Source organism: Meriones unguiculatus, chromosome 14, assembly GCF_030254825.1.
Source record: "Meriones unguiculatus strain TT.TT164.6M chromosome 14, Bangor_MerUng_6.1, whole genome shotgun sequence".
Classification (NCBI taxonomy): Eukaryota; Metazoa; Chordata; class Mammalia; order Rodentia; family Muridae; genus Meriones; species Meriones unguiculatus.
The window spans coordinates 87,396,667-87,420,577 of NC_083361.1; the positions used below are offsets into that span (position 1 = coordinate 87,396,667).

The 23,911-nt window shown below is 49.3% G+C and overlaps 1 protein-coding gene across 14 annotated transcripts; it reads left to right on the forward strand.

The window, feature by feature from the left end:
* The first annotated feature begins 249 nt into the window (after nt 1-249).
* Pgap2 (post-GPI attachment to proteins 2) lies at nt 250-23,830 on the forward strand. Of its 14 annotated transcripts, none has more exons than XM_021651994.2 (9): nt 253-398; nt 7,839-8,028; nt 8,570-8,682; nt 9,359-9,506; nt 11,634-11,808; nt 21,317-21,569; nt 21,670-21,776; nt 22,379-22,487; nt 22,668-23,830. In XM_021651994.2, the coding sequence occupies exons 5-9, from the start codon at nt 11,644-11,646 to the stop codon at nt 22,796-22,798; spliced, it is 765 nt and encodes a 254-aa protein (XP_021507669.1). In that variant the 5' UTR covers nt 253-398; nt 7,839-8,028; nt 8,570-8,682; nt 9,359-9,506; nt 11,634-11,643; the 3' UTR covers nt 22,799-23,830. The 14 variants fall into 14 exon arrangements, with proteins under 14 accessions (XP_021507678.1, XP_021507669.1, XP_060223706.1 ...); XM_060367723.1 differs by having other exon boundaries at nt 7,839-8,023; XM_021651995.2 differs by lacking the exon at nt 7,839-8,028 and having other exon boundaries at nt 264-398.
* The last annotated feature ends 81 nt before the right edge of the window (nt 23,831-23,911 follow it).

A 23,911-nucleotide genomic window follows, 5' to 3' on the forward strand; every position in this document is an offset into this window, starting at 1 on the left:
CGCCCTCGCCGCCCGCGCATTGGCCGGCCGGGCCGCCACTCGGGCCCACCCCGCTCCTCATTGGGCGACGCGCCTTTTGAAACCGAACGTCTCTGGGAAGGAGCGGAGAGGAAGAGGAGGGGCGTGAGGAATGGGGGGGGAAGGAAGGGGAGGAAAAAAAAAAAAAAAAGGAGGCGCGCCGGGGAAGGACGTGGAGTCTCACTCCCTCTCCGGCGACGGTTGGCTGAGAGAGAGCCGTGACGTCACACAGGGCCGCGGAAGAGGGCCGGTGAGTGGCTGGAGCGGTGGGCACCAAACAGCGAGTGACGTCGTGTCGACGCCCCGCCCCTTCCTTGGAGCGCGGAGACTCGGGCTACGGGGGCTCCGGCCAATCAGAGCGAAGGCCCGAGGATGACATGGTAACTGTTCTACCCTTCTCTAGCTCCGGTCTGCGGGCGACGCTGGGGAGGCCCCGGACCTGCCCCTTGCGGTGCTGGCGGACCCCCCGGGAGACGCATCAGTCCGCAGAGCTTGCCTGCGGATACTGCAGTCCCCGCTCACCCTTTCCTCCTCTGACTCTCTAAGGTGGACCTGAGCAATGGCCTTCCGTTGTAGGGCTTGATCACAAGGAGCACTCTTGGACCACCTGTCTCAGCCTGTTCTGGATGGCTTGGTGCAAATTTCCCGCCTTCCTTCTCCGGGTCACCTTTGCTAACCTCTACTGGTTGGGATCAGGTTCCGGCAGTCCTCTGATCAGGACCTTGTTACTTTGTACTTTGTATCTTATTTATTTCTGGGCCTCCCCCACTCCGGTCGTGGTCAAAACTGAATTTTCAGCCTCTCGGTGTCTTTCCTCCTAGCACCTAGCTAAGAGCAGAAGAGTGGGTATTTCTAGAAACCAAACCTCTCTAGTTGTTGAGGTCTCACAGGACAGCAGGAGCTGTGCTCAAAAAAGGGTGCAAACTATCCCCCCACACACACACACCTCCTGGGACATCAGTATACAACTGAAACGAGATTTGCTAAGAATTTTAGATGAGTCCCTCAATGTTTTTGGTAGTAACGGAAATTAAAAACATCTTTTAAATGAAGCAATGTCGGGGCTGGGGATGTGGCTCAGTTAACAGAGTCCTGCCTGCGGCATGCAAAGTCCTATGTTCAGAGCCCAGCCCCGCATAACCTGGACCTAGAGTTGTACACCTGCAACCCCAGCATTTGGGGGTGGAGATAGTAGGATGAGAGGAAAGCGGGTAAACGCTTTCTGCCAAGCCTGATGACTGAAGTTCCATCCCTGGGACCTACATAGTAGAAGAACCGGCTCCTGAAAATTGTCCTCCGACATCCACACAGGCTCCCTGGCACAAGCGCTCACACATAAGCACAGGTACAAAATAAAAAAAGGCAATAAAAATTTAAATGAAGTGGTGTGAAGTTGCAATAAGAGTAAATGGAAAAAACATGATACATTGTAGGTGTTTAGTAGATATTTAAAAGAAAAGTTAATGTATAGATTGTCTAATAGGAAAGATAGTTTAAACATCCATCTGCAGCCACCTTCCCCAAACTCCTCTGTACAAACAGCCTGCTTTTCCATCATTCTTCCTTGCCTTAACTCTGAATCAGAAAGTCACTAGCAGGTGGGATGTAATGGCCAAGAGCTACATATAACTCCAGCTCTCTGGTAGTTGAAGAAGAGTATGAAACTGAAAGCTAGCCTGGAACTCTGTCTTAAAACAAGCAGCAACAGTTCTTAGGGTTTGTTGTTTTCTTTTTAGGTATTTACAGTGGCTTTCTTGCTACTATCCCAAACCTGTAGGGTTTTTTTTTTTTTCAAATGCAACTACATTTAAACCTGCCCTGGACACTTATTTTAGTGTCCATGAGGCCTGACAGTAAAGTACAGTAGATATACTTAACATTTACATATTTCATACACAGATGAATGAATTATTGTTTTAGAAAGGGAAATAATAGAAGTGTCAGAATTGAGAATCTCAGAACCCCCAGTTTAGATCTAGGCCCAACTATGATCATATGGAAAAAATTCCTAATGTCTCTGAACTTCAGTTTTCTTGTCTGCAAAACAAGGATAACTTTGCCTCACTTGCAAAATTACTGAGAGAATTAAATGAGAGGAATATGACATTGGGCATGGTTCCAGGTATCCAGTATGTCCTCAGTAAGTGATAGTTAGGCTGTATTCATTAAAAATGAGACTTCTCACTTTAAGTATCTTAAGGCACAGGTTCTGATGCAGGAAGAGGCTCAGAAAAGTATCTTAACTGAATCAGCAGATGAGTATATTCAATTTAACATACTAGTAGATGTGCTGGGTTTTTAAATTTTTATTTTATGTATATGAATGCTCTATCTGCATGTGCACCTGCAAACCAGAAGAGGGCATCAGATCACATTATAGATGGTTGTGAGCCACCCTGTGGTTGCTGGGAATTGAACTCAGGACCTATGGAAGAGCAGTGCTCCTAACTGCTGAGCCATCTCTCCAGCATGGAGCTGGTGTTCTTAAATGGTGTCTACTAATAGGAAGACTGGGGAGGATATATTGAAAGAGAAATGCTTCAGTGAGGAATTTCTGTAGCCTCTACACTCTTCCATGAGGCCTGGACAGCATTGCACCTGCACGTCGAGCATTGCTTGTGACTCTGCCTACTTTGTCCCTTTATCTTCCCTGCCATACTCCCTTCGTCCCAGCCTCTTGCAATTCCTAAAATTCTTCCAGGTCTGTCTCAGTACACCATCATTGAAACCCAGTGCAGTTACGTCCATCACATATTTCCTACCATCTTAACTCTATCCCTGCCCCTGCACTAGGCTGAGAGAGCAAGCAGCTAAGTGTGGGTTGTCTCCTAAACTTGCTCCTGAACAGCTGAGAGGCTGAGGCGGGAGTGTTGCTGTGAGCTTGAGACCAGTCAGGGCTTTGTAGTAACTGCTAGGCCAGTCTGGTCCACAAATTAAAACTATCTCAAAAAATAAAGAGAATTCTCAGAAAGGGGAGGGAGCTAGGCTGGGCAACACACAAGGAGTTTATTTGCTACTTTGTGGGCAGATTCCTAACAAAAGCTTGATAGAAAGTGTCTAACATTACACATGTGGGAAGATAGACAGGAGATGGTAGAGTGTGGGGGAAAAGATGACCAAAGTTTCATGGAAGAGGAGGATGATGTAGGGCCTGAAACCTAATGGCTGGAATAGAGGATGGCCAGATTACACAAGCAGTTGGGCACCACGCTAAGCCTTCCACCTCTGCTCAGGAAAGCTACTAAATGATTGATTAGTGGCAAAAAAGGGACAAAGTCAGATCTGTGCTTTAAGGGGAGCCATGATTGCTGCATACCTTTAATCCCAGCACTGGGGTGGCAAAAATAAGCACATCTCTATGAGTTTGGGCCAGCCTGGTGTATATAGTGAGTTATAGGCCAGCCAAGTGCTGAAATTGAGAGCCTACTAAAAAAATATAAAAAATAAAAAATACAATAAAACAAACAAATATGTTGAAGGACACCAATGTTGGCTGAAGAGATGGCTCAGTGGTTAAGAACGTACTCGATAGTGTTCCTGCATAAGACATAAGACATGACGAGCTCTGTTCTCATCATCCATATGATAACGCATAACTCCAGTCCCAGGGGAGCCAGCACCATCATCTGACTGCACAGACATGTTCATCCGTGTACTCAATCACACACATATAAAAATAAGATCTTAAGAAAAGCGAATGTGATAAAAGAACATGATGTCGGGAGTGGTGGCACATGTCTGTGTTAAGAGGCTGAGGCAGGAAGATGGTTGGGTTTGAGGTCAACCTGAAAAACATAGCAAGTTATGGCCGGCCTGGGATATACACTGAAACCTTGTCTTTTTGTTGTTGTTGTTAAGACAGTGATGGTTCCTTTTTATAATGTTCTGCCTGCTTCACACGTGTGTCAGATCTTGGAGTTACAGAGAGTTGTGAGCTGCCTTGTGGGTGCTGGGAACTGAACGCAGATCCTGTGAAAGTTCTTAACCACTGAGCTATCCCTCCAGCCCCTTAAACCTTGTCTTACAAAAAGAAAAGAAGCAGCCAGGCCTAGTGGTACAGGCGTTTAATCCCAGCACTCAGGAGGCAGAGACAGGTGGGTCTCTGTGGTTTGGAGGCCAGCCTGGTCTACACAGTGAGTCCTGGACAACCAAGACTCTGGTTACACAGAGAAACCCTATCTCAAAAAAACTAAAAAAAAAAAAAAAAAAAAAAGAAAGAAAGAAAAATAGGGCTGGAGAGATGGCTCAGAGGTTAAGAGCACTAGGCTGTTCTTCCTAAGGTCCTGAGTTCAATTCCCAGCAACCACATGGTAGGCAATAACCATGTATACTGAGATCTGGTCCCCTCTGCTGATGTGCAGGCACACATGCAGGCAGAACACTGTAGAAATAATAAATCTTAAAAAAAAAAAAAAAAGAAAAGAAAAGGAAAAGTAGAAAAAAAAATGAGTCAGTATAGCTATAATTTGAGGGTGGCGGGAGACAGGAAGCCAGTAAACAGTTCTTATAGGACATCTTTTTTTTTCATTATTTATTATATTTTGTGGATTGTTGTTTTGCCTGTATGTTTGTTGTGCACCATGTGCCTGCCTCATCCCCTCAGCAGCCAGAAGAGAGAGACAGGTTCCCTTGAACCGGAGTTAGAGATGGTCAGGAGTCACTGTGGGGGTGCTGGGAATCAATCCCAGGTTTTCTGGAAGAACAGTCAGTGCTCTTAACTGCTAACCCGTCTCTTCAGCCCCGTGGAACCGTTCTTGACAGATTCTGTATTTTCTTATCTATCTTCTTTTGTACACTGCCCCGTGCTCCTGGGTGCTAGAGTATCTTTGTGAACACTGAGTCTATCTGAAAGGCTGTGGTGTGTGGGTGTGTACACGGAGAATGGACGGTATTTAAGGTGTGTCTAGGGTACTTCCAGATATAAGCAAATCCGCAGGAGAACAAGCAATACTGCTTGGGAGTGGACAAATGCCAATTTAGAAGCATGGAGTGCCGACTGGTACTGGAGGCCTGATTTCTCACTCAATTTCTAAGGCCTTTTAAAAAATTAACATTTATTTATTCGTGTGTGTGTGTGTGTGTGTGTGTGCATGTGCCCCTTCCCCTATAAAGGCTGAGGTTATCACATTGGACAGCAAGTACCCTGCCATCTTGCCACATACATTCCCTCCCCCCTTTCCTTTTTCCTTTTTGAGGCACAGTCAAGACTGGTTTTAAATTTGCTACGTAACTGAGGGTGACCTTGAACTCCTAGTCCTCATGTTCTACCTCCCTGGTGTTGAAATTACAGGCCTGTGCCACCACACCTGTTAAATCACCTTCCTTATCTGTATGATGGATTTCGACAATTTTATCTGTCCATATTATTAAGAGGATCAACTGGAAAAGTTGGCACTTTGTAAGAACACACTCTTCTGCTTTTCCTTACATAAATCGGATGGACAGAAATATGCTCAGAGAGGGTCGTTGACCCTGAGGTCTGAAAAGGTGTAGCATGCATTCCAACAGTAGCTTGCATGCCTGGCTGTAACAGCCTTCATATCTCGGGCACCTTCCACTCGCCTGCATGAATTCACATCTCACATCATGTGATGTAGCTATCTCTTCAGCCAGTTTACAAAGGAACAGATGTAAAACTGCGAGGTGAATGATCCACACTGTACGGATCCCAAGAGGATCCAGTGTGAGATCAGACCTGGCCTCAAGCCAGACATTGGTAATAGACCGAAAGACCCATCCTCAGGGTCCAATATTTAGGGCTACAGGAACAGTTAAGGAGTCAAAATAGGGAACAAGAGAAAGGATTAGGCACCTCTGAGGTGGAGCTGGACAGAAGACATGAAGCCTCCAGACAGGAAACACAATTCTAGTTGCTGAGACTGGGTAGACATGGTCATTTTAGTAAAAGTCTATTTGCTCTGGAAACCTTAAGTAAATGGTAAAGAATTCTGTCAAGAAAAGTACCTTTTGGGGCCCATGAAGGCTCATCTGGCAAAAACACTTGCTGTGGAAGCCTAGTAACCTGAGTTTCATCAGTGGATGGAACAAAACAATGGTAGCAGGAGAGAACCACCCCTGAAAGTTTTGCTCTGACCTCCACAGACAGGCCATGACATGTGCAGGACACACACAGTCACACGCTCACCGTGCACTTCACGTACACAGTAAAATACTATTTTGTGGCTTTGGTGAGTTTGGTGGTGTATACCTGTAATCCACAAACACTTACCTTGAGATCAGGGCTATTCTGGGCTACACAGTGAGTTCAAAGACTGCCTGAAACCCTGTTTTCAAAGAAGAAAGAAGAAAGGGGCAGGCAAGATGGTTCTGTGGGTTAATGGCACATGCTGACCAGCTTAACAGTCTGAGTTTGATCCCAGGACCCATGTTGTGAAAGAAGAGAACTGACTGTCTAAGAATGTCCTGTGATCTCCACACATGGGCCAGGCCCTCAATACAATTGGCCAGGCAGGGAGAGCAGGCCTTTAATCCCAGCACTCAGGAGAAGAATAAGGCAGATCTCTGTGAGTTTGAGTCCAGCCTGGGACTAGAGCAAGTGCCAGGACAGCCAACGCTGTCTAAGATAGAAATGATTAATATTGAAAGAAAGGAAAAGAAAAGTAGTTTTTTCCCCCAGTGATACACCTTTTCTCTAGACTTGGAGCTGCAAAGAGTAGGTCTGAGATGAATTTCTCTGGATCAGCCCCCATCATTGCTCAGCCCAGTACCTAGGGTGAGGACCTACACAGGACCTAGGCTGAGTGGACTAAGAAGACCAAATACATGAAAAAGAGCTCTTACAGGTTAGCAGTTTTGAACCTCTGGTTCCCATTCTCCAGTGGTGGTTATAGCTGTTCTATGGGATTGCTCTGTAGTTATTATTGGCATGGCTTCAGACACATGAATAATTAGTGTGCCTTGTCTGTTTTCCATTCGGTAAAGTAGGGATGTTGTTTCTATGTTGGTGAGGGAGGTAGCTTAGTGGGTAGAGTGCTTGCCCAGCATACACCAAGCTTGATTCCATAACCCATAACCCATGGGTTGGTAATACACACTTGTCCTACCCTCAGAAAGAATCACAAGTTCAAAGTCATCCATGGCTACTTAGCAGGTTTGGGGCCAGTCTGGGCTACATGAGAGTCTTGCCTACTTTTTTGTGGGGAGGAAGGTACTATTTTTTTCCTTTGTGATGTGGGAGTGCTGGTGGAGATAAGAGGACACCTTGCAGGAGTCAGTTCTCGCCTTCCACTCCGTGGTTTCCAAGGTTTGCACTCGTGTTGCCAGGCTTGTGGCAAGCGCTGTTAACCACTGAGCCAACTCGTCCACGCAGAGGCCTCACCGAGCCAGCCATAGGAGTCTCAGTCTTTACGAAACAAAATAATAATAATAAAAAAGGTTCACCTTATTTGTATGAGGATTAACGAGTTAACACATGCAGAGTAGAATTGTGAGAATTTCAGCAGCTTTTCAGCAGTGGTAACTGGCTCAGAGCCCTGAATCTGCTGCAGGTGGTCCCGGCGCTACCCGAGATGTGTACCGGTCCCCTCGCTCTCTCGCCTTGTTTGGGTGCGAACGTCTTTTCCAAGAGGTCCCTCTTTATGGATCCGTGTGGGCTAGGCCGAAGTGGGAAAAGGACGCTGGGGCCTGGTTTCTGGGTCGGCAGACCCCCCGCCCCCCCATCCCTTACCAGCGACGGCGGACAGGGTAGGGCGCCCTCTTCTGATACAAGGTGGAAACAGCTTTTGCCCAGCGTTTCTGGGGTGGGCTCAGAGGATCTCACTACCTCCAAGGTGGTTTTTGGTTTATTTTATTTTTTTCAGCTCCTTTCGTTGGATGCTGTAAAACGGCCATAGGGAGCAAAGTTTGAGGGAAAAGAGCCAAGGCTGGGGCAAGATTGGCTTAATGTTTAAGAAGCGCAAAGCTGGAGAGTTCGGTTAGAGGGTGGAAGCCTGGATCAGGAAGTGAAAGAAATTTGAGCCCACTGACTGTTACGTTCTTTCAACAGGTGAGGTAAGATACAAGGTGACTGATCCAGCGGGTTAACCCTGGTGTCCAGGGCCCTTCCGGCTGCTCTCACGCAGCCAGAAATAGTGGGGCAGAGCCGACCTGGGGAGGAGAGCCGAGCGGGAGAGCCAGGGGTCGCGGTCCGAAAACAGGGAGGAGCCAGTGCGTAGACTCGGTCTCGGTTTCCTCTCTAAGACCCGCCCCGCAGCGCCGGCACCGCCTCGCGCCGCTGCTGCCGCGACCCGCCCCCTCCCCTAGCCCCCGGGCCGGGTGGGGGTCCGCTTCCGCGCCCCTGCCTGTGGGACCCGGCCCCTAGCCTCCTCCACCCCGGTGAGTAAGGGAATTGCCGGCTCGGGCGCAGGGCAGCCCGCTTCGGGGCGCCCCTCCACGAGGTCTGGCTGCCGAAGGCCTGCAGTCCGTGTGCGTGCCCGCCCGCCCTGTGCACACTGGGGAACTGCAGGCGTAGACGCCGGCTGACCTCCTGCCTCTGCCTGCGCGGTGACAGGGCCAGGTGCTGGCCTTAAGCTCTGCCTCCTCTCCTCCGCAGGGCCTTCTGCTCAAGATCCCCTCGGGCGCTGCGGATGGAGGTTCGGGGAGCCTTAGAACCTCATAGACTAGTTTTGAATTCCAGCGCTGCCAGGGACTAGCCTGTGGCTTCCAGTAAGTGTTTTAACCGCCCTGCTGCTTAGTTTCCTCTTCTGTGAAATGGGAACCCAGAGGACAACACCTACTCCTAAAATAAACCGGACTAGAAGAGACACCGTACATTTAGTACTGAGCTCGGAATGTAGATTTTGACCGGAGTGTGGTAGAGACATCTTTAGGGACTTCGGATATGAAGTGAGGGTACTCCTACAAAAGCAGTTTTCAGAGCCTGTGTGGTGCCTGTAATCCCAGCAACAGGGAGGCAGGGGCAAAAAGATTGGGAGTTTCCAGACAGCCGGGATACAAAAAAGAGCCTTTCTGTGCAAGCGCTTGCGCACACACAAACTAAAATAAAACACAACCAACTAAGCGTACCAGTGAAGAAGTTAAAGCCGTCTGGGAGCAGAACTTAAGGTGGTGAGCTCCGAAAACTGAGACACGAAGAGGTAACCAAATTGGAGGCGCCCTGGAAGTAATCTAAACTATGTGATTTCCTTCTCTTTTTCCTTTCTTCTCTGTCTCTCTCCCTCTCCCCTCACCCCTCACCCCCCCCCCCCTTTTTGTTTTTTGAGATAAGATTTCTCTCTGTCCTGAACTCAATGTATAGACCAGGCTGGCCTCTAACTCACAGAGATCTACCTGCCTCTGCCTCCCAAGTGCTGATTTTCTTCTCTTGTACACTTTAAAACAGGCCCAGGATGGTTAGGTGACTTGTCCACGGGAGAAGGACAAGGGAGGCCTGAAAGGGAGGCCAGGCACACTGCCAAGAAGTGGACCCAGCCATCCTTTCTGGTTGTTTCTGACACTATCCTTGAACGACCTCCTCTTTCCTACCTGGGGTAAGGTCTGTTGAAACCTGAAGATCTGGTTAGAGGAGTCTGGTGCTCGTGGGGGATAAGGGGCAGCTGGCTTGGGGAGGGGGTTTCAGGGGGGGAGGATCGGGTTAAATCAACTTGGACAGAGTCTAGGTGTGGGCTGGGTGGAAACAGTGCTCTCATCTAGAGCCCTATCCAGGGAATGGGTTGGATCTGGAAGGGTCACCAGTGCCACTTCCAATTTTCCCTGGAGATGCCTTACCAGATAGTTATTGCCCCAAAGGAGAGAAGGACTTGAGAACTCGGGTTGGGCTGCCTGATCTGGCCTGGCAGAGAGGTAGGTGGAAAAGATGAAAATGAGGAGGTGTGTCCACCTGTTTCTGGAATGCTAGGAGGCCAGGCTGAGATCAGTTAAGGGTGGGGCCAGAAAGAGTCATGGCTTGAGACCAGAAGGGCCGGTTTTTATGTACCTGGAGCCAGCTATAGCTTGGCATCAAGAAACCTAAAGTCTGGAATGACTGTTCCCCAGACTCAGCTTTGAGGAAGAGACTCTCTCATCATGTTTTCTCCATCTTTACAATGGGAACAGGCAGATTAGCTCATCTTGTATAGATATGTAGTATTTGTTTTGTTTTCTCCTTTGCTCACTCCAGTCCAAGTCTGACTTTCCTGTCTAGAGGTTTTTGGTTCAGAGAGAAAGGGATTAAGAAATCAGAGTTGAGCCGGGCAGTGGTGGCACACTCCTTTGATCCTAGGACTTGGGAGGCAGAGACAGGTGGAGTTCTGTGAGTTTGAGGCCAGCCTGGCATACAGAGTGAGTTCTAGGACAGCCAGGGCTACACAGAGAAGCCCTGTCTCAAAAAACAAACAAAGAATCAGAATTGAAATATGTGGCTCTGTGTGGACGCTACATCATTGTCTGTCTGTCTGTCTGTCTTTCTTTCTTTCTTTCTTTCCCTTTATCTTTTTTTGGTTTTTTGATACAGGGTTTCTCTGTGTAGCCTTGGCTGTCCTGGACTCTCTCTGTAGACCAGGCTGTCCTCGAACTCACAGTGATTTTCCTGCCTCTGCCTCCCAAGTGCTGGGATTAAAGGCATGTGCCACTACACTCAGCTCCCTATATTTTCTTGCTGCTGATTCTGAGTAGAGTTCTGTTTTAGCTTCCCTTCTATACACTGAGAGGGGTTGGGCTAGGGTTGGTAGTGTCCTTAACTATTATAGTACCTAACTTAGAATTCTCTGTCTCTCTCTGGTTTCTTGAGACAGGGTTTTTCTGTGTATCCCTGGCTATCCTAGAACTCTCTCTAGACCAGGCTGGCCTCAAACTCACAGAGCTCCACCTTCCTCTGCCACCCAAGTGCTGAGATTAAAGGCATATGCCTTCACTGCATGGCAAAAACTCTTGTCTGAGGGAAAAATCAGTTTACAAAAGCCTTCACCTCATCTCAGGAGGCACTGGGTACTGAGAAACCACCAGAAGCTGACCAAGCGGCTCTGACCTGCACCCAGCAAGCCCAGGCTATCACCAGGCCTGATTCTGCAAAGCCTTTCACCCTTAGAGCATGTGAGGCTGCAGGCAGGGACAATCATGGGATGGGGGTTCTGTGAGCTTCCATAGAGTGCCTGCTGTGCTGGATTGCTGTGCCTGCACACGGCTCGCCAGAGTCTGGAAGGGCCTGAAGGTGCAGCAGAGCCCTGCTCTGGTGAGTGAAGCACAGAACTGATAGGCCCTGAACCAGGAGGCTGGGGCAGAGGCTTGGGTGGGTGGGGTGCGTGGGTGGGCACAAGCCAGTCTGTTCACCAGGTGGTTTTCAGTCTGTTCTTGAACTAGTGAGAGACCAAATAACCCAACTACTGCAGTCCAAGGCCTGTCTAGGCAGACAGGGTTGAAAAGAAGGCCATCCAGTCTGTTTGAGGCTTTAGGTCAGTATAGATGGAAGTCATTGTTTTCCCTGAAACTGAAATTGAGTGTTGCCTTGGGATTCTGAGTCTTTCTCATCTGGGGCATGAGCTGTCAAGGTTTAGGAGTCTCCTCAGACTCCCTAGCCCTGAGGTTTAGATCAAGCACGAGCGCTAGCGTTACCATGAGCCCTCGGCCTGCTGCCCTCGGCCTGCTGCCCTCGGCCCTGACATCCTACCTTCCGTCCTCAGGCCTGACAAGATGTACCAGGTCCCACTGACGCTGGACCGGGATGGGACCCTAGTCCGCCTGCGCTTTACTGTGGTGGCTGTGATCACAGTCTGCTGCCCACTTGTGGCCTTCTTCTTCTGCATCCTGTGGTCCCTGCTCTTCCACTTCAAGGAGACAACGTCTACACACTGTGGGGTAAGCAGGACCCCGGCGCCTCGTATTCAAAAGATCCACCGGGGTCTGTTCCGAGGGCCTGATCTGTCAGAATGAGCCAGTTCCCCTGTAGGCTCCTTCAGCTACACTGGGCTACCGGGTGGTGGTGGGTTGCTTGTAAACTGAGCTCTCATGAATTAGGCTCCTTTTACTTTCTATGGACATTCTAGGAGCTGGGGTCACTAAAGTTGGGCAGTCCCAAAATCCAGAACCTGGGCAGGTATAGAGGTTCAATGTCTTTAATCACAGCACTTGAGAGTTAGAGGCAGGTAGATCTCTAAGACCTGATCCACACAGTGAATTTCAGGCCAGTCAGGATTAGAGAGAGACCCTGCCTTAAAAACCAGTCAGGGTTAGACAGACCCTGCCTTAAAAACCAGTCAGGGTTCTAGAGAGACCCTGCCTTAAAAACAAATAAGGAAAAAAAGGCCAGAATCTAATTACTGCTTCATAGAGGAGCAGAGTCAGGAGCTCCAGGGTTTCCTGAAGGGTGAGGGGAGTCTGGGACTGAGAGGGCACTGCAGGCCTCACGGTGTGTCACTGCGGGCCCTATGCCTGTGTCTGTGGGAATGCAGTTTTGTGTATGTATGTGATTGTGAGGGGCATGCCTATATTTAAAGGCTTTAAGTCGGGTTATGTGTGTGAGAGAGACTGCCTGTCTGTGTGGGGACTTAGTTTGTGCCTGAATATGTGTTCTAGGGTGGGTCCTGTGTCCTCTGAGGGTACTTGAGCTATGAAAAGAGATTTGAGAGTTTTGTTGTTCAATATAATATCAAAGTAACTGGGGTACGACTTGTGTTGACGCCTATCATACTCCTCATTCACCGACTGGCAGTGCTACCTGAGACCCAGAGAGTGAGCTTCAGTCCCTCTGTCTGTAGGGTGGTTGGTGATGCCTGCCCTGCTACCTTCCAAGGCCAGTGTGGCAGTCCAGGGAGAGACAGCATGGGGCGGTAGGTTGGGGAGTGCGAAGGGTGGACAACAGGAGGAGGAAGAGATGAGAAAGAGAAGGGATCATAAGGTTAGGAGGTGGGTCAGGAGATCAAGAGGCAGGGCCCCAGGTGAGGCAGAGCCTGGACATGGAGCTCCGGCAGCCCTGGAGAAAGCTGAAGGCCCTGAAGCCTCCGAACCCTCCTGCAAAGGCCATCTGCCCCCCAGGAGGTCTAGGTCTAGCAGAGGAGCCTGTCTGGAGTGTGGGGTGATGATCCACTTCTTTTGTTCAGTATGACTTGAAATTTTTCTTTCTAATTTGTAGACATAATCCCTGATTGAGGGCACATAGTCTAATGAGAGATGTAAGAGGAGATAGGGAAGCCAGAGGTGGTGGCTTATTCCTCTAATCCAAGAAGTGAGGAGGCCAAGGTAGGAGGACTCACATGAAATCAAGGTCTGCCTGGGCTAAAGAGTGAAACCCCATCTCAGCCCCACCTTCCCAACAAATAAGTGAAAGGAGATGGAAGAAACAGGACTGGAAGAAAAGAGAGGAGCTGGTTAGAGGTTCTCAAGTGTGTGTTGTGACCCGCCACGGGGTCACACAATCAGGTATTTACATTATGATTCATAACAGTAGCAAAATTATAGTTACGAAGTAGCAACAAAATAACTTTATGGTTGGGCGGGGTCACCACAACATGAGGAAGTGTACTAAAGGGTCGCAGTATTAGGAAACTGGGGGATCTAAGGTCATTTCCTGCCTTAGCGTGGGTGCTTCAGATAATGCATCATCTGTTCCTATTACCTAACTCCTCCATCCTGAAAATCCCTCCCAAGGTGTCTCCTCCTCTAGAACACCTTGCCCAGCTTCTTTGAGTCAACTGGACTCTCTCTTCTAAGTGCCTACTGTTCTTGGTGTGACTGCCTACATTTCTTTCATACCATTTCCATATCTGTCTTCCTCAGCAGACTGGGCTCTCCGTGAGAACAAGCACTGCACTGAGTCAGAAAGTGTTTTTCGAGTAAATAGACAGGACTTCTCAGTCTAGTGCCTTGGGAAAGGGAGATAGTCTAAACAAAATCCGAAAGATTTTACAGCTCAGGAGTTCAGCAGAGTAGGCTTTTAGCTCTGCCCGTCTTGCTGGCCCTGAGGGCCAGCGGGACCTGTGACCTCAGCCCACCTGATCCCCTCTACCTGACTCTTAGCATACCAGTTAGGGAACTAACATAGGTAGTTGCTGGCCCTAGGAATACTTCACCCCCACTCCCTGAGACTCTTCTGTTGGATACAGTTGAAGCTTTTATTTATGCTTTGAGTTTCCTATCCAGAATATCCCAGGAAGGGCCAACCCTAGGAAGAAAATGAGTAATGTAGCCTCATACATCCGCCATTAACGACATCGCCTCTACTTATACATCCCAAGTAGCAGGAGCTCCCTCAGGTACCCTGCTCTAAGGAGGTTTAGTAACTAACAATGAGCACACTATTCTTTATAATAAGCATAGATTTTTTTTTTGGGGGGTGGGGTGTTTTGAGACAGGGTTTCATTATATAGTTCTGGCTGGCCTAGAACTTGTTCTGTAGAACAGGGTGGCCTCAAACTCACAGAGATCCATCTGTCTCAGCCTCCCAAGTGCTGGGATTAAAGGGGTGCACTACTATGCCTGGCTGACAGATTTTCTTTTGAATCCCTGCCCTGGCCTTGGCTCTGCTGTGACGACCATAGGGCTATGCTTTCTTTCTGGCTTTACGTCAGTCCTGCAGAGATGGAGAGCCCTAAGTCTGTCTGAGTAGTGTGGCTCTAGTTTGCAGGCAACCTTCCAGGACAGCGTCTACAGGCTCCTTATAACCCTAAACACGTCCTTGGACTCAGTCCACTTGTTTACCTGTGTTATCTTTGTTGGGCCCAGATCTGGATAATTAGATGCCAGCTGGCCTGGCAATACAGGCACAAGGAATACTGCTCCTTCCTCTTCCTACCAGACTTTTGTTGATGCAGCCCGAGCTACCATTAGCATTTCTGTACAGATATGGGCTGGACTCAGATACTTCGTATTTGGGCTTGTCTAGAACTCTTTTGGACACGATTCTGTTTTATTTACTCTTTGTATATGTATACACGCAAGCACATGCGTTCATGCATCCATGCCCCAAAGCACATGTGTGCAGTCAGAGGACACATGTGGAGTCTTTTATTTCCTTCCATCTTCACACGGGTTCTAGGTTCTAATTCAGGTCCTAAGGCTGCATGACAAATGCTTTCAGTCTTCAGACATCTCGTCAGCCCCTTGGTTCTCTTCATAAAGGATTAGTCAGCTCTCTTTGTGGATCCAAAAACATATCCAGTCATGCTCTCATCAAAAAGAGGCAGATTCTTCTTTCTCTTTTTCCCTTTCTAGAAACCTGAGTGTCCCCTGGACACAGTATTTAGAAAGGTGCCCGCCCCGTGCCTGGCAGGGAGCTAGTGGCTGACCTTAGTCACTATCACTTCTCACAGTTGCACAGCGTTCCGGGATTTATGAGATGGCCTTGTTGACTCTGAGAAGGCTGTGTGCCTGGGCAGGCATGGAGAACTCGGCCTTGTGGGCGGAGGGCAGGCCCTGAGGACCTGGGGGTGGGACCCTCCGGTCTGGAGCAGCTTCAGTCTGGCTAGAGCCTTCAGTCCCGTCCCAGGTCCCAGGATTCTTCAGCACCCAGTGTAAGTGTTTCTTGATCCCCCTCCATTCCGGGACATTCCTGCTGGAAAGCCACTCTGGTGGACTGGGGTCTGCTTCCTCCTTAATGGGAGGAAGTATGGGTTCCAAAGAAAGATTTGGGCCTAGGCCCTTTAATTCAAAGCCAGACCTCTTCCTCAACTTGCCCCAAAAGGGAGCCCAGCTGGAGGAACCATGGTGGTCAGGACTTTAGGGACTGTAGTCAGAGACGGTACTTCTCTGGCAGGAGGGAAGAAGGGGTGGGAAAGCCAGCTCCCTGGCTCTGTATTTAACCTGGATGGAGGCTGTCTGGGTTTGACTCAGTACACTGAGCTGAAGCTGAAGGGAGAAGGTTTGTAAGACCCTTACATTCCTCCAAGTTTTGGAGTGGATAAGCTCGTCCTCGTAGAGGGGAAAGGAATGGCTATTTGGGCCTCCACAGAATCAGAGTACTGCTGACCTGTGGCTTGGCTCATTTAGAGCCTGGGGGTGGAATGGTTGGTAACTTGTAGATCTACTGAAATGAGTCGTAGGACATTCTCAATGTTCCTAGTTGAACATGGGTGAGAAGGAGGAATGTGATCAGACAGGGTCAGTGGGAGGTCTGAGCCAAGGGTTCTTAATTGAGAGCCTTAATCTTCTAGGTAACAAGAGGCTTTAGTCCAGGCATTTTGTCCTGGTAGTTCTGGGTCCTCGTCTCCCCTGCTTTGTGATGGGAATGACAACTTTTCCACTTCGATCCTTCTCCTCAGCTGCCGTGAGGATGGTGATTGTGAAGTGAAGCCATCACAGTTGCAATATTCATGCCCTGAGATCCTTTATTGTCTAAGCTCTTTAAAAGGTGGAACTAGGGCTGGAGAGATGGCTCAGAGGTTAAGGGCACTGGCTGCTCTTCCAGAGGTCCTGAGTTCAATTTCCATCAACCATATGGTGGCTTATAGCCATCAATAATACGATCTGTTGCCGTCTTCTGGCATGCAGATGTACATGCAGACATAACACTGTATCTATAATAAATAAATAAATCTTAAAAACAAACAAACAAACATTACTGGGTTTAAAAAAAAAAGGGTGGAACTAGAGTATGAGCGTGCCATGGTTCCTAAGAGCTGCCCTGCCTGTCTCTGCCATGCCTGTCCCATCTCTCTTCATCTTCTGTCTTCTTTTTCTGCCCTTCCTTCCATTTAAGTTCTGGCTTTTCCTCGTGCCAGCTCTGGAAAAGGCTTTACTTTCCCAGGCCCCCGTATCCTACCAGGCCCCAGGTTGTGCCCCTTGCTTGGACCACTCCTTACAGGATGTTCTCTGCGCCCTTGGACCCTGATGGGACCGTGTTCCGGCTCCGCTTCACAGCCTTTGTCTGGTGGGTCATCACTTTCCCCCTGTTCGGCTTCTTCTTCTGCATCATCTGGTCTCTGGTGTTCCACTTTGAGTACACGGTGGCCACTGACTGCGGGGTGAGTTCCAGGATCCCAGCACCCGGGGCAGAGCAGTTATAACGTAGTGGTAAGGGAAGAATCAGGAAGCAGGAGAAAAGAGGAGCATCAGAGAGAGGAAAGTGACAAAAGGGTTGGGGCTGAGGCAGGCAGGTCAGGGTTCGTGGAGAAATTAGAGGCAGGGCCTCTAAGAGTTGAATCTCCACCACCTCTAGGATTGGAAGAGGATTACAGAAAGTGCAAAGGAGTCGGGACAGAGGATGGTGGGAGAGTGCTGGGGAGGGGAGGAATTGGGGCTGGGCAGGGTTGGTCAGGAGGAGGAAGATACAAAAGAAGAACTAGACTAGATGAAGCTAGGGGCTAAGGAGGCATAAGAGGCCAGGAGCCAGGATAAGTAGCAAGTAGTTTTAGCTCCGATTAGGGAAATTATCCCTGATCTGGTTTCTCTACTGGCAGCCCTAGGCCCTGCAACCTGTGTCCACTCGGGGTAGCTAGAAGCCAGGATAGACTTCCTGATTCCTAGATCAATCTATGAGGTCTTTCTTGAAGGCTCAAGGGTACAAGTTGTGTATCAGAGACATGGAGATGAATATACGCTTGCTCTTAGCATCTAATTCATACAAGAGATGGCCTTTAGATACAGTTACAATGTAGTGCGTTAGAATTATTTTTTTCTGAAAGATTTCATTTTTAATTATTCCTATGTGTATCTGTGTGTGGGTATGTGCATATGAGTGCAGGTACCATGGAAGACAGAAGAAGCATCTGATCCCCGGAGCTGGAGTAACAGGTGGTTGTGAGCTGCCTGAGGTGGTGCTGGGAATCAGGCATTCTTAACTGCCAAGCTACCTTTTGACCCTGATTTGGGATCTTATTGTGATAAAGGGAATGCAGGGACTCTAGGACTCAGAGCCTCTCTTGGAAACTGGAGAAGTTTGTTTTTTTTTTTTTTCCTGAAGGAGGGAACTTTGTTGGGGGAACGGAACGTGTGGAGGTGAGAAAGTGTGGTTGCAAATGCCAGGCTAACAGCTGTGGGTTTTATCCTGATGGTGTGGGGACTTTGGAACGATTGTAAGCAGAAAGAAACACAGGTCTGTGCTTCATTCCAGCTTCTGACTGGAGAAAGGAAGGGATCAAGAACAGGGAGACCAAGCCTGGTGGAGGTGACTGTGCTCTCCCAGCACTAGGGAGAGAGAGGCAGGTGGAGCTTTGTGAGTTCAAGGCCAGCCTGGTCTATAGAATGAAGTCTGGACCCCCCCCCCCAAAAAAAAAAAAAAAAAGGAAAAAGAATAGGGAGACAGTGATGTTAGCACAGTGCCTCTACTGGAGACCAGTGCCAAGACAGACTGAGGACACAGATGGGAGAGTGGAGCCCAGAGGAGAAGTAAATAGGATCATGAGGTAAAGTTGGTAAGGGGTGGAGGGCAAGAAGGTAGATAAGCTTTCTATAATTAGTATAATTGGTACGTGTTTAAGGGGAGGGCTTTTGCCTGAATCCAAAATAATTATTATTATTATCATTTTACATTTTTATTTATTTATTATGTATACACTGTTCTTCCTGCATGTCAGCAGAGGGTGCCAGATCTCATTATAGATGGTTGTGAGCCACCATGTGGTTGTCAGGAATTGAACTCAAGACCTCTGGAAGGGCAATCAGTGCTCATAACCTCTGAGCCATCTCTCCAGCCTAAGAATTATTCATTAATGATATGAAATGATAAGGAGTGTTTGCGGGTGTCAGAAGACAATCTTGAGTTGGCGTATTTCAGGAGCCATCCACTTTGCTTTTTAGGACAGTCTCGTTTAGCTAGGCTGGCTGGCCGGTGAGCCTCAAGGACCTCCCTATCTGCCTCCCCAGCACTGCACTGGAATTACAATGCCATTGTGCCTGGCTTTTTTACCTGGGTTCTAGGGCTCAGGCTTGGGTTCTAATGCTTGCACAGCAAACATTTTACTTAGCTATCTTTCCAGTTCCTGGTTAGGGGATTTTTTTTAATTTTTCCCTCTGTGAGCTTCTGATCTACTTCCCTATAGAACAGGGTTCTTTGCCCATCGGTGCTTTTAGCGCTGGGTTTATGGGGATGTTTGAAGTGAACTTTGTATATCTGGTGTCTTAGTTTCTGAGGTTGTTGGCACACTTAGTGAATTAGGGAAACTTAATTGCTGGAGAAGAAAGTGGAAGTATTTCTGTGATTATATGTGTATGTTTGTATGTGATGGATGAGCTCTCAAAATACTGCACCTTTAATCTGAAAGAAGTTTGTGAAGACAGCCTGACCCTCACTAGCTTTCTCTTCCTCTCAGTCAGGGGCCACCACCCACTGCTTTAGCTTTCCCAGTAGGCTTCAGATACTGGTCCTGCCCTCCCCCCCCCCCCCCCCGACACACACACAAAGTAGCTGAGATTGGGAAGTAGTCTTCAGAATGCAGTTCCAGGAAGGCAGCACTTAGTCACCCAACTCAGGGCATCAGAGAGCTGTAAAGGCAAGAGAAGAGGTCTCACCCACTGCTAGTGTTCTGCCTTCCTTCCCCCTGAAGTGCTTTTCTGATACTCAGTGCCCTGTGACTCATAGCCTTTCCTCAGGCTTTTCAAGAAAGCCATCACTTTTATACCCACTGTGTGCCCAGCACTGCAGTTGCTCTGTCACCCTACAAAGCCAGGTATGCTGGAACCCAGGCTTTTCATTTCAGCACTCTGAGGTGGATTTGTGTGAGCTCAAGGCAGACTTGATCTACACAGTAAGTACCAGGCCAACGGGGGCTTGTCGTAGTTAATCAAAATTAAACAAATCCCCCTATAACATAGGCGACATTATAACCATATTACCGGTGAGGACATTGGAGCTCAGAGAGGTCAGAGAGGCCTTGCCAGGGTCACCTCACTGATAAAGGCAGAGCTGGGAGGCAGAGCCAGCTTTGAGAGCAGCTTCTCTGACAACTCGGCATTTAGCTTCCTCTGGCTCTGGTGGCTGTGAAGTCCCTGAATGACCTACCCCAAGCCCTGGGAGCTTCCTCCAGCATTGCCCAGTGTACCAGCAGTCCAGAGGCTCATCCAGCATCTGCACTGGAAGAAAACTCTGTTTCTGGAGATCTAAAACACGAACCCTACATACTTAGAGCAGAGGTGCCCAGTTGCTGGGCTCTGCACTGTCCTGGCCGTTAGGAATGTGAAAGTGGCTGTGGAAAGTGTAGGCCGTGAGCTGGCAGCTTCTGTATTGGGATCTTTTACAGAAGGGACTCTCACCTCCCAGATCTGCATGTCGCTAGGTTTCCAGTGAGTTCATGTGTGTCAAAGTTTGCAGAGCACAGTCTTGAGGAGATCCTTTTCCCCCACCTTTGCCGCAGCACAGTCTTGAGGAGATCCTTTTCCCCCATCTTTGCCGCAGCACACTCTTGAGGAGACCCTTTTCCCCCACCTTTGCCGCAGCACACTCTTGAGGAGACCCTTTTCCCCCACCTTTGCCGCAGCACAGTCTTGAGGAGACCCTTTTTCCCCATCTTTGCCGCTGTTCACTTGGCCCATCCTCTCGCCTGTCCCACAGAGGCCACAGCTCCTCACAGAATGAGGACTTCCAGGCACTGAGAAGGGTGGACAGAAGGGGTGCAACTGGGACGGGGTCATTTTCCTCTTTGCCTTTTAGACAGTTTCTTGGTGCCCTGGCTGGCCTGGAACTTATAGAGATCTGCCTGCCTTTGTCCCTGCTGAGGTCAAAGGTGTGTGCACCACTACACCCAGCAGGGGTATATTAGAATATATCAGAATAGTCATCTTTTTCTTTTTGTTTTGTTTCAGAGACAGGGTTTCTCTGTGTATAGCCCTGGCTGTCCTAGGACTAGCTCTGTAGACCAGGCTGGCCTTGAACTCACAGAGTTCTACCTGCCTCTGCCTCCCTGAGTGCTGGGATCAAAGGCATGCGTACCACCGGCAGGCTAGATCTCACTCTTATACAAGACCCTGTGGGGATACACAGGATAGAGAGTGCCTGGAATTCCTGCCTCACCTCAGGCTCTCACAGCATCCTCTACACATTGGTGCACTTACCTAGGGGAAGGAGTGGAGCTGGAGGCAGCGAGAGGAACAGCCCAGCAGGAAGGTCTGTGACTCATCCTAGTCTTTGGGACGCAAACCTGGGATCCTGAAATGCCTACAGAGCCTTATTCAGGCACAGCCCGAGGTGTCAGCATAGGGAGAACCTGCCCAAACATGCAGGTTCCAGTTTCAAGGAAGATAGAGGTCACTTTTGTCTAAATCCCAGACAGACTGGGGAATGAGTAGGTCAGTCCTGGGACCTAAAAGTGGAAGGTGTGGGAGGGCAGCAGCCACAGAACTTGGAAGAGAAGGGGTGGCTTTGGTAAATGGGGTGGAGGCTCTCCTGGTGGGCAGGACCCGTAAAGGAGATGCCTAGACTCCGGGGTTAACTCTCTAGGTGCCCAATTACCTGCCATCAGTGAGCTCTGCCATTGGTGGGGAGGTTCCCCAGCGTTACGTGTGGCGCTTCTGCATTGGCCTGCACTCGGCACCCCGCTTCTTGGCGGCCTTCGCCTATTGGAACCACTACCTCAGCTGTGCATCCCCATGTCCGGGTTACCGCCTTCTCTGCCGCCTCAACTTCGGTCTCAACGTGGTGGAGAACCTGGCTCTGCTCGTGCTCACCTACGTCTCCTCCTCCGAGGACTTCAGTGGGTGCCCGGAGAAGGGTGGGGTGATGGGCTCGGGAAGGGGGTGCAGCCTTCCACCCTGCCTGAGGGTGAGGGTGGTGTCCATGTGTTCTCCCTCCAGCCATCCACGAAAATGCTTTCATTGTGTTTATTGCGGCGTCCCTCGGTTACATGCTCCTCACCTGCATTCTCTGGCGGCTGACCAAGAAGCACACAGTAAGTCAGGAGGTACGGTCTACCCCTACCGGGCACGAGGCGGCCCAGAAGAAAATCAAGGGCGTCCATCCTCAGGATGTGGGTACTGACGGGTAACAACGGGCTTTCTGATTCCAACCTAGCTGAAGGGAATGGGGCTTTGGGCTGAGTCCTGGAGAGAAGTGGAGAATGATTGACTCACTCTCACTTGATCTCGTCAAACATTTGGGTAGTACTGGAGAAGGCATAGAGGCTGGAAGTGGGGCCAAAAATCAAGGGTAGCAGCCAGGCCCAGTGGGTTAGAAACACTGTCAGTAACCACACCTACATGTGTGGCCTTTCTCTGCCCCACAATACCGGAAAGTGCCGGGTTGGTGGGGGAAGGCCCTGCATATTTACTGCTTCATCCTCAGCTGGGAAGAGCAAGGGATAGCACTGTTCCCCAACACCCCTACCCCCACGCCCGCAAAGGCACGGATGCTCATCATTTTTGCTGCCCCTGCCTGAACTCCCCCTTCCATGACCACTTTGGGAACCAGGGGGGCAGTCCCAGCCTTTAGGGACCGAGTCTAAGAGGGAAGCCCACCCACATTTACCCAACATGCCACAGAGTGATCAGATAGCCTGTCCTCTAGGATCGCAAGTCCTACAGCTGGAAACAGCGGCTCTTCATCATCAACTTCATCTCCTTCTTCTCGGCGCTGGCTGTCTACTTCCGGCACAACATGTACTGTGAGGCTGGAGGTGAGGACAGGCCGGGTCTGTGAATATGTGACTTTAGAGCAGCTGTGTGGTTTGATAGTGGGCATTGGTCCTGGGTGCTGGCTGTCACTGTGTTCTTTGTGGGGGCTGGTAATGTGATGATTTAAGCCACTAGGAGGGTGAGCAGGAGGCTCATCGTGCCGTTTTTTGTCTTGGTAACAGTGTACACCATCTTTGCCATCCTGGAGTACACTGTTGTCCTAACCAACATGGCGTTCCACATGACGGCCTGGTGGGACTTTGGGAACAAGGAGCTGCTGATAACCTCTCAGCCCGAGGAGAAGAGGTTCTAAACCTCTGATGCTGGGAGGAGGCGGCCCACTGCCAGGAAACAAGACACCGCTCTGGCCTCCCTCTCCATGTCCTCCTGGCCCTTCTCAAGCTGGGGACTGGGTGAGAAGAGCAGCATGGGGTATGACAAGGCTGACCCCAGCACTTCTGACTCCTCCCCAGCCCTTGCAGAGATCTTCAGGAAGCATCACCGTTAACTGAAAGGTCCTAAAAACTGGGCTGGCAGGAAAGCTCCACCACTTGGTGCTAAAGTCCCGAGGTCCATGACCTTATGTAGAGACTTCACTAGGGTTAGGAACCAGAGCGGTGGCTGGGAGCGGAGCCCACAGCCGTTTTTCTCTAGGTCCTTCATTTGACTGGTGTCTGGTGATCTACTGTGCCCACCCAGAGTGGCGGCAGGAGAATCCTGCCCAGGTGTTCTGGATGTACCCCCTTCCCCATCAGCCCCCTGTGATCCTGTGTGTGACTGGGAAGTATGTTGTATGATTTCCAGGGGCTTTTGTCTTGGAGGTCACAATGGAAGTAGTGCTCTGTACTTGACAGGTAACTTGTCCCAGAAAAAGCACCAAGCGTAGGATGTGCTTTCCTTCCCACACAGAACCACTGGCTTTTTGACATACTGGAGTAACTCCAGCACGTTGGAGGCTAAGATGGGTGGACTGCTAAAGATCCATGCCGATCTGGGTTACACAGGGAGACCTGGTCTCAAAAACGAAATAGGATTCCAGACATCTTAAAGATGCCTTTAATCCCAGCTCAGCAGAGGCAGGCAATTACCTGTGAGTTCCAGGCCAGCCAGGGCTATATAGCAAGACCTTGTCTCAGGAAAAAAAAAAAAAAAATCAAAGAGCCCTAAAATCACAGATTTTTAAGACCTTCCCCTCCTTTGATAAGAGGGAAGGGGGCAGAGGTAGATTTCCCTACTCTAGAATGGGTTCCCTGATTTTCTTTCATCTTCTCTACTGTCCCAGATACCCAGCTTTTATTTGTATATTTTATTTCAAAGGACAATAAATTTTTTTTCTTTGCCAACAGTCTGGGGTAGGTCTGGGGTTCATTTCTGCATGGGAACTGAGGTGAGGAATGGGGTCCAGAAGGAAGGATCTACGTCCACA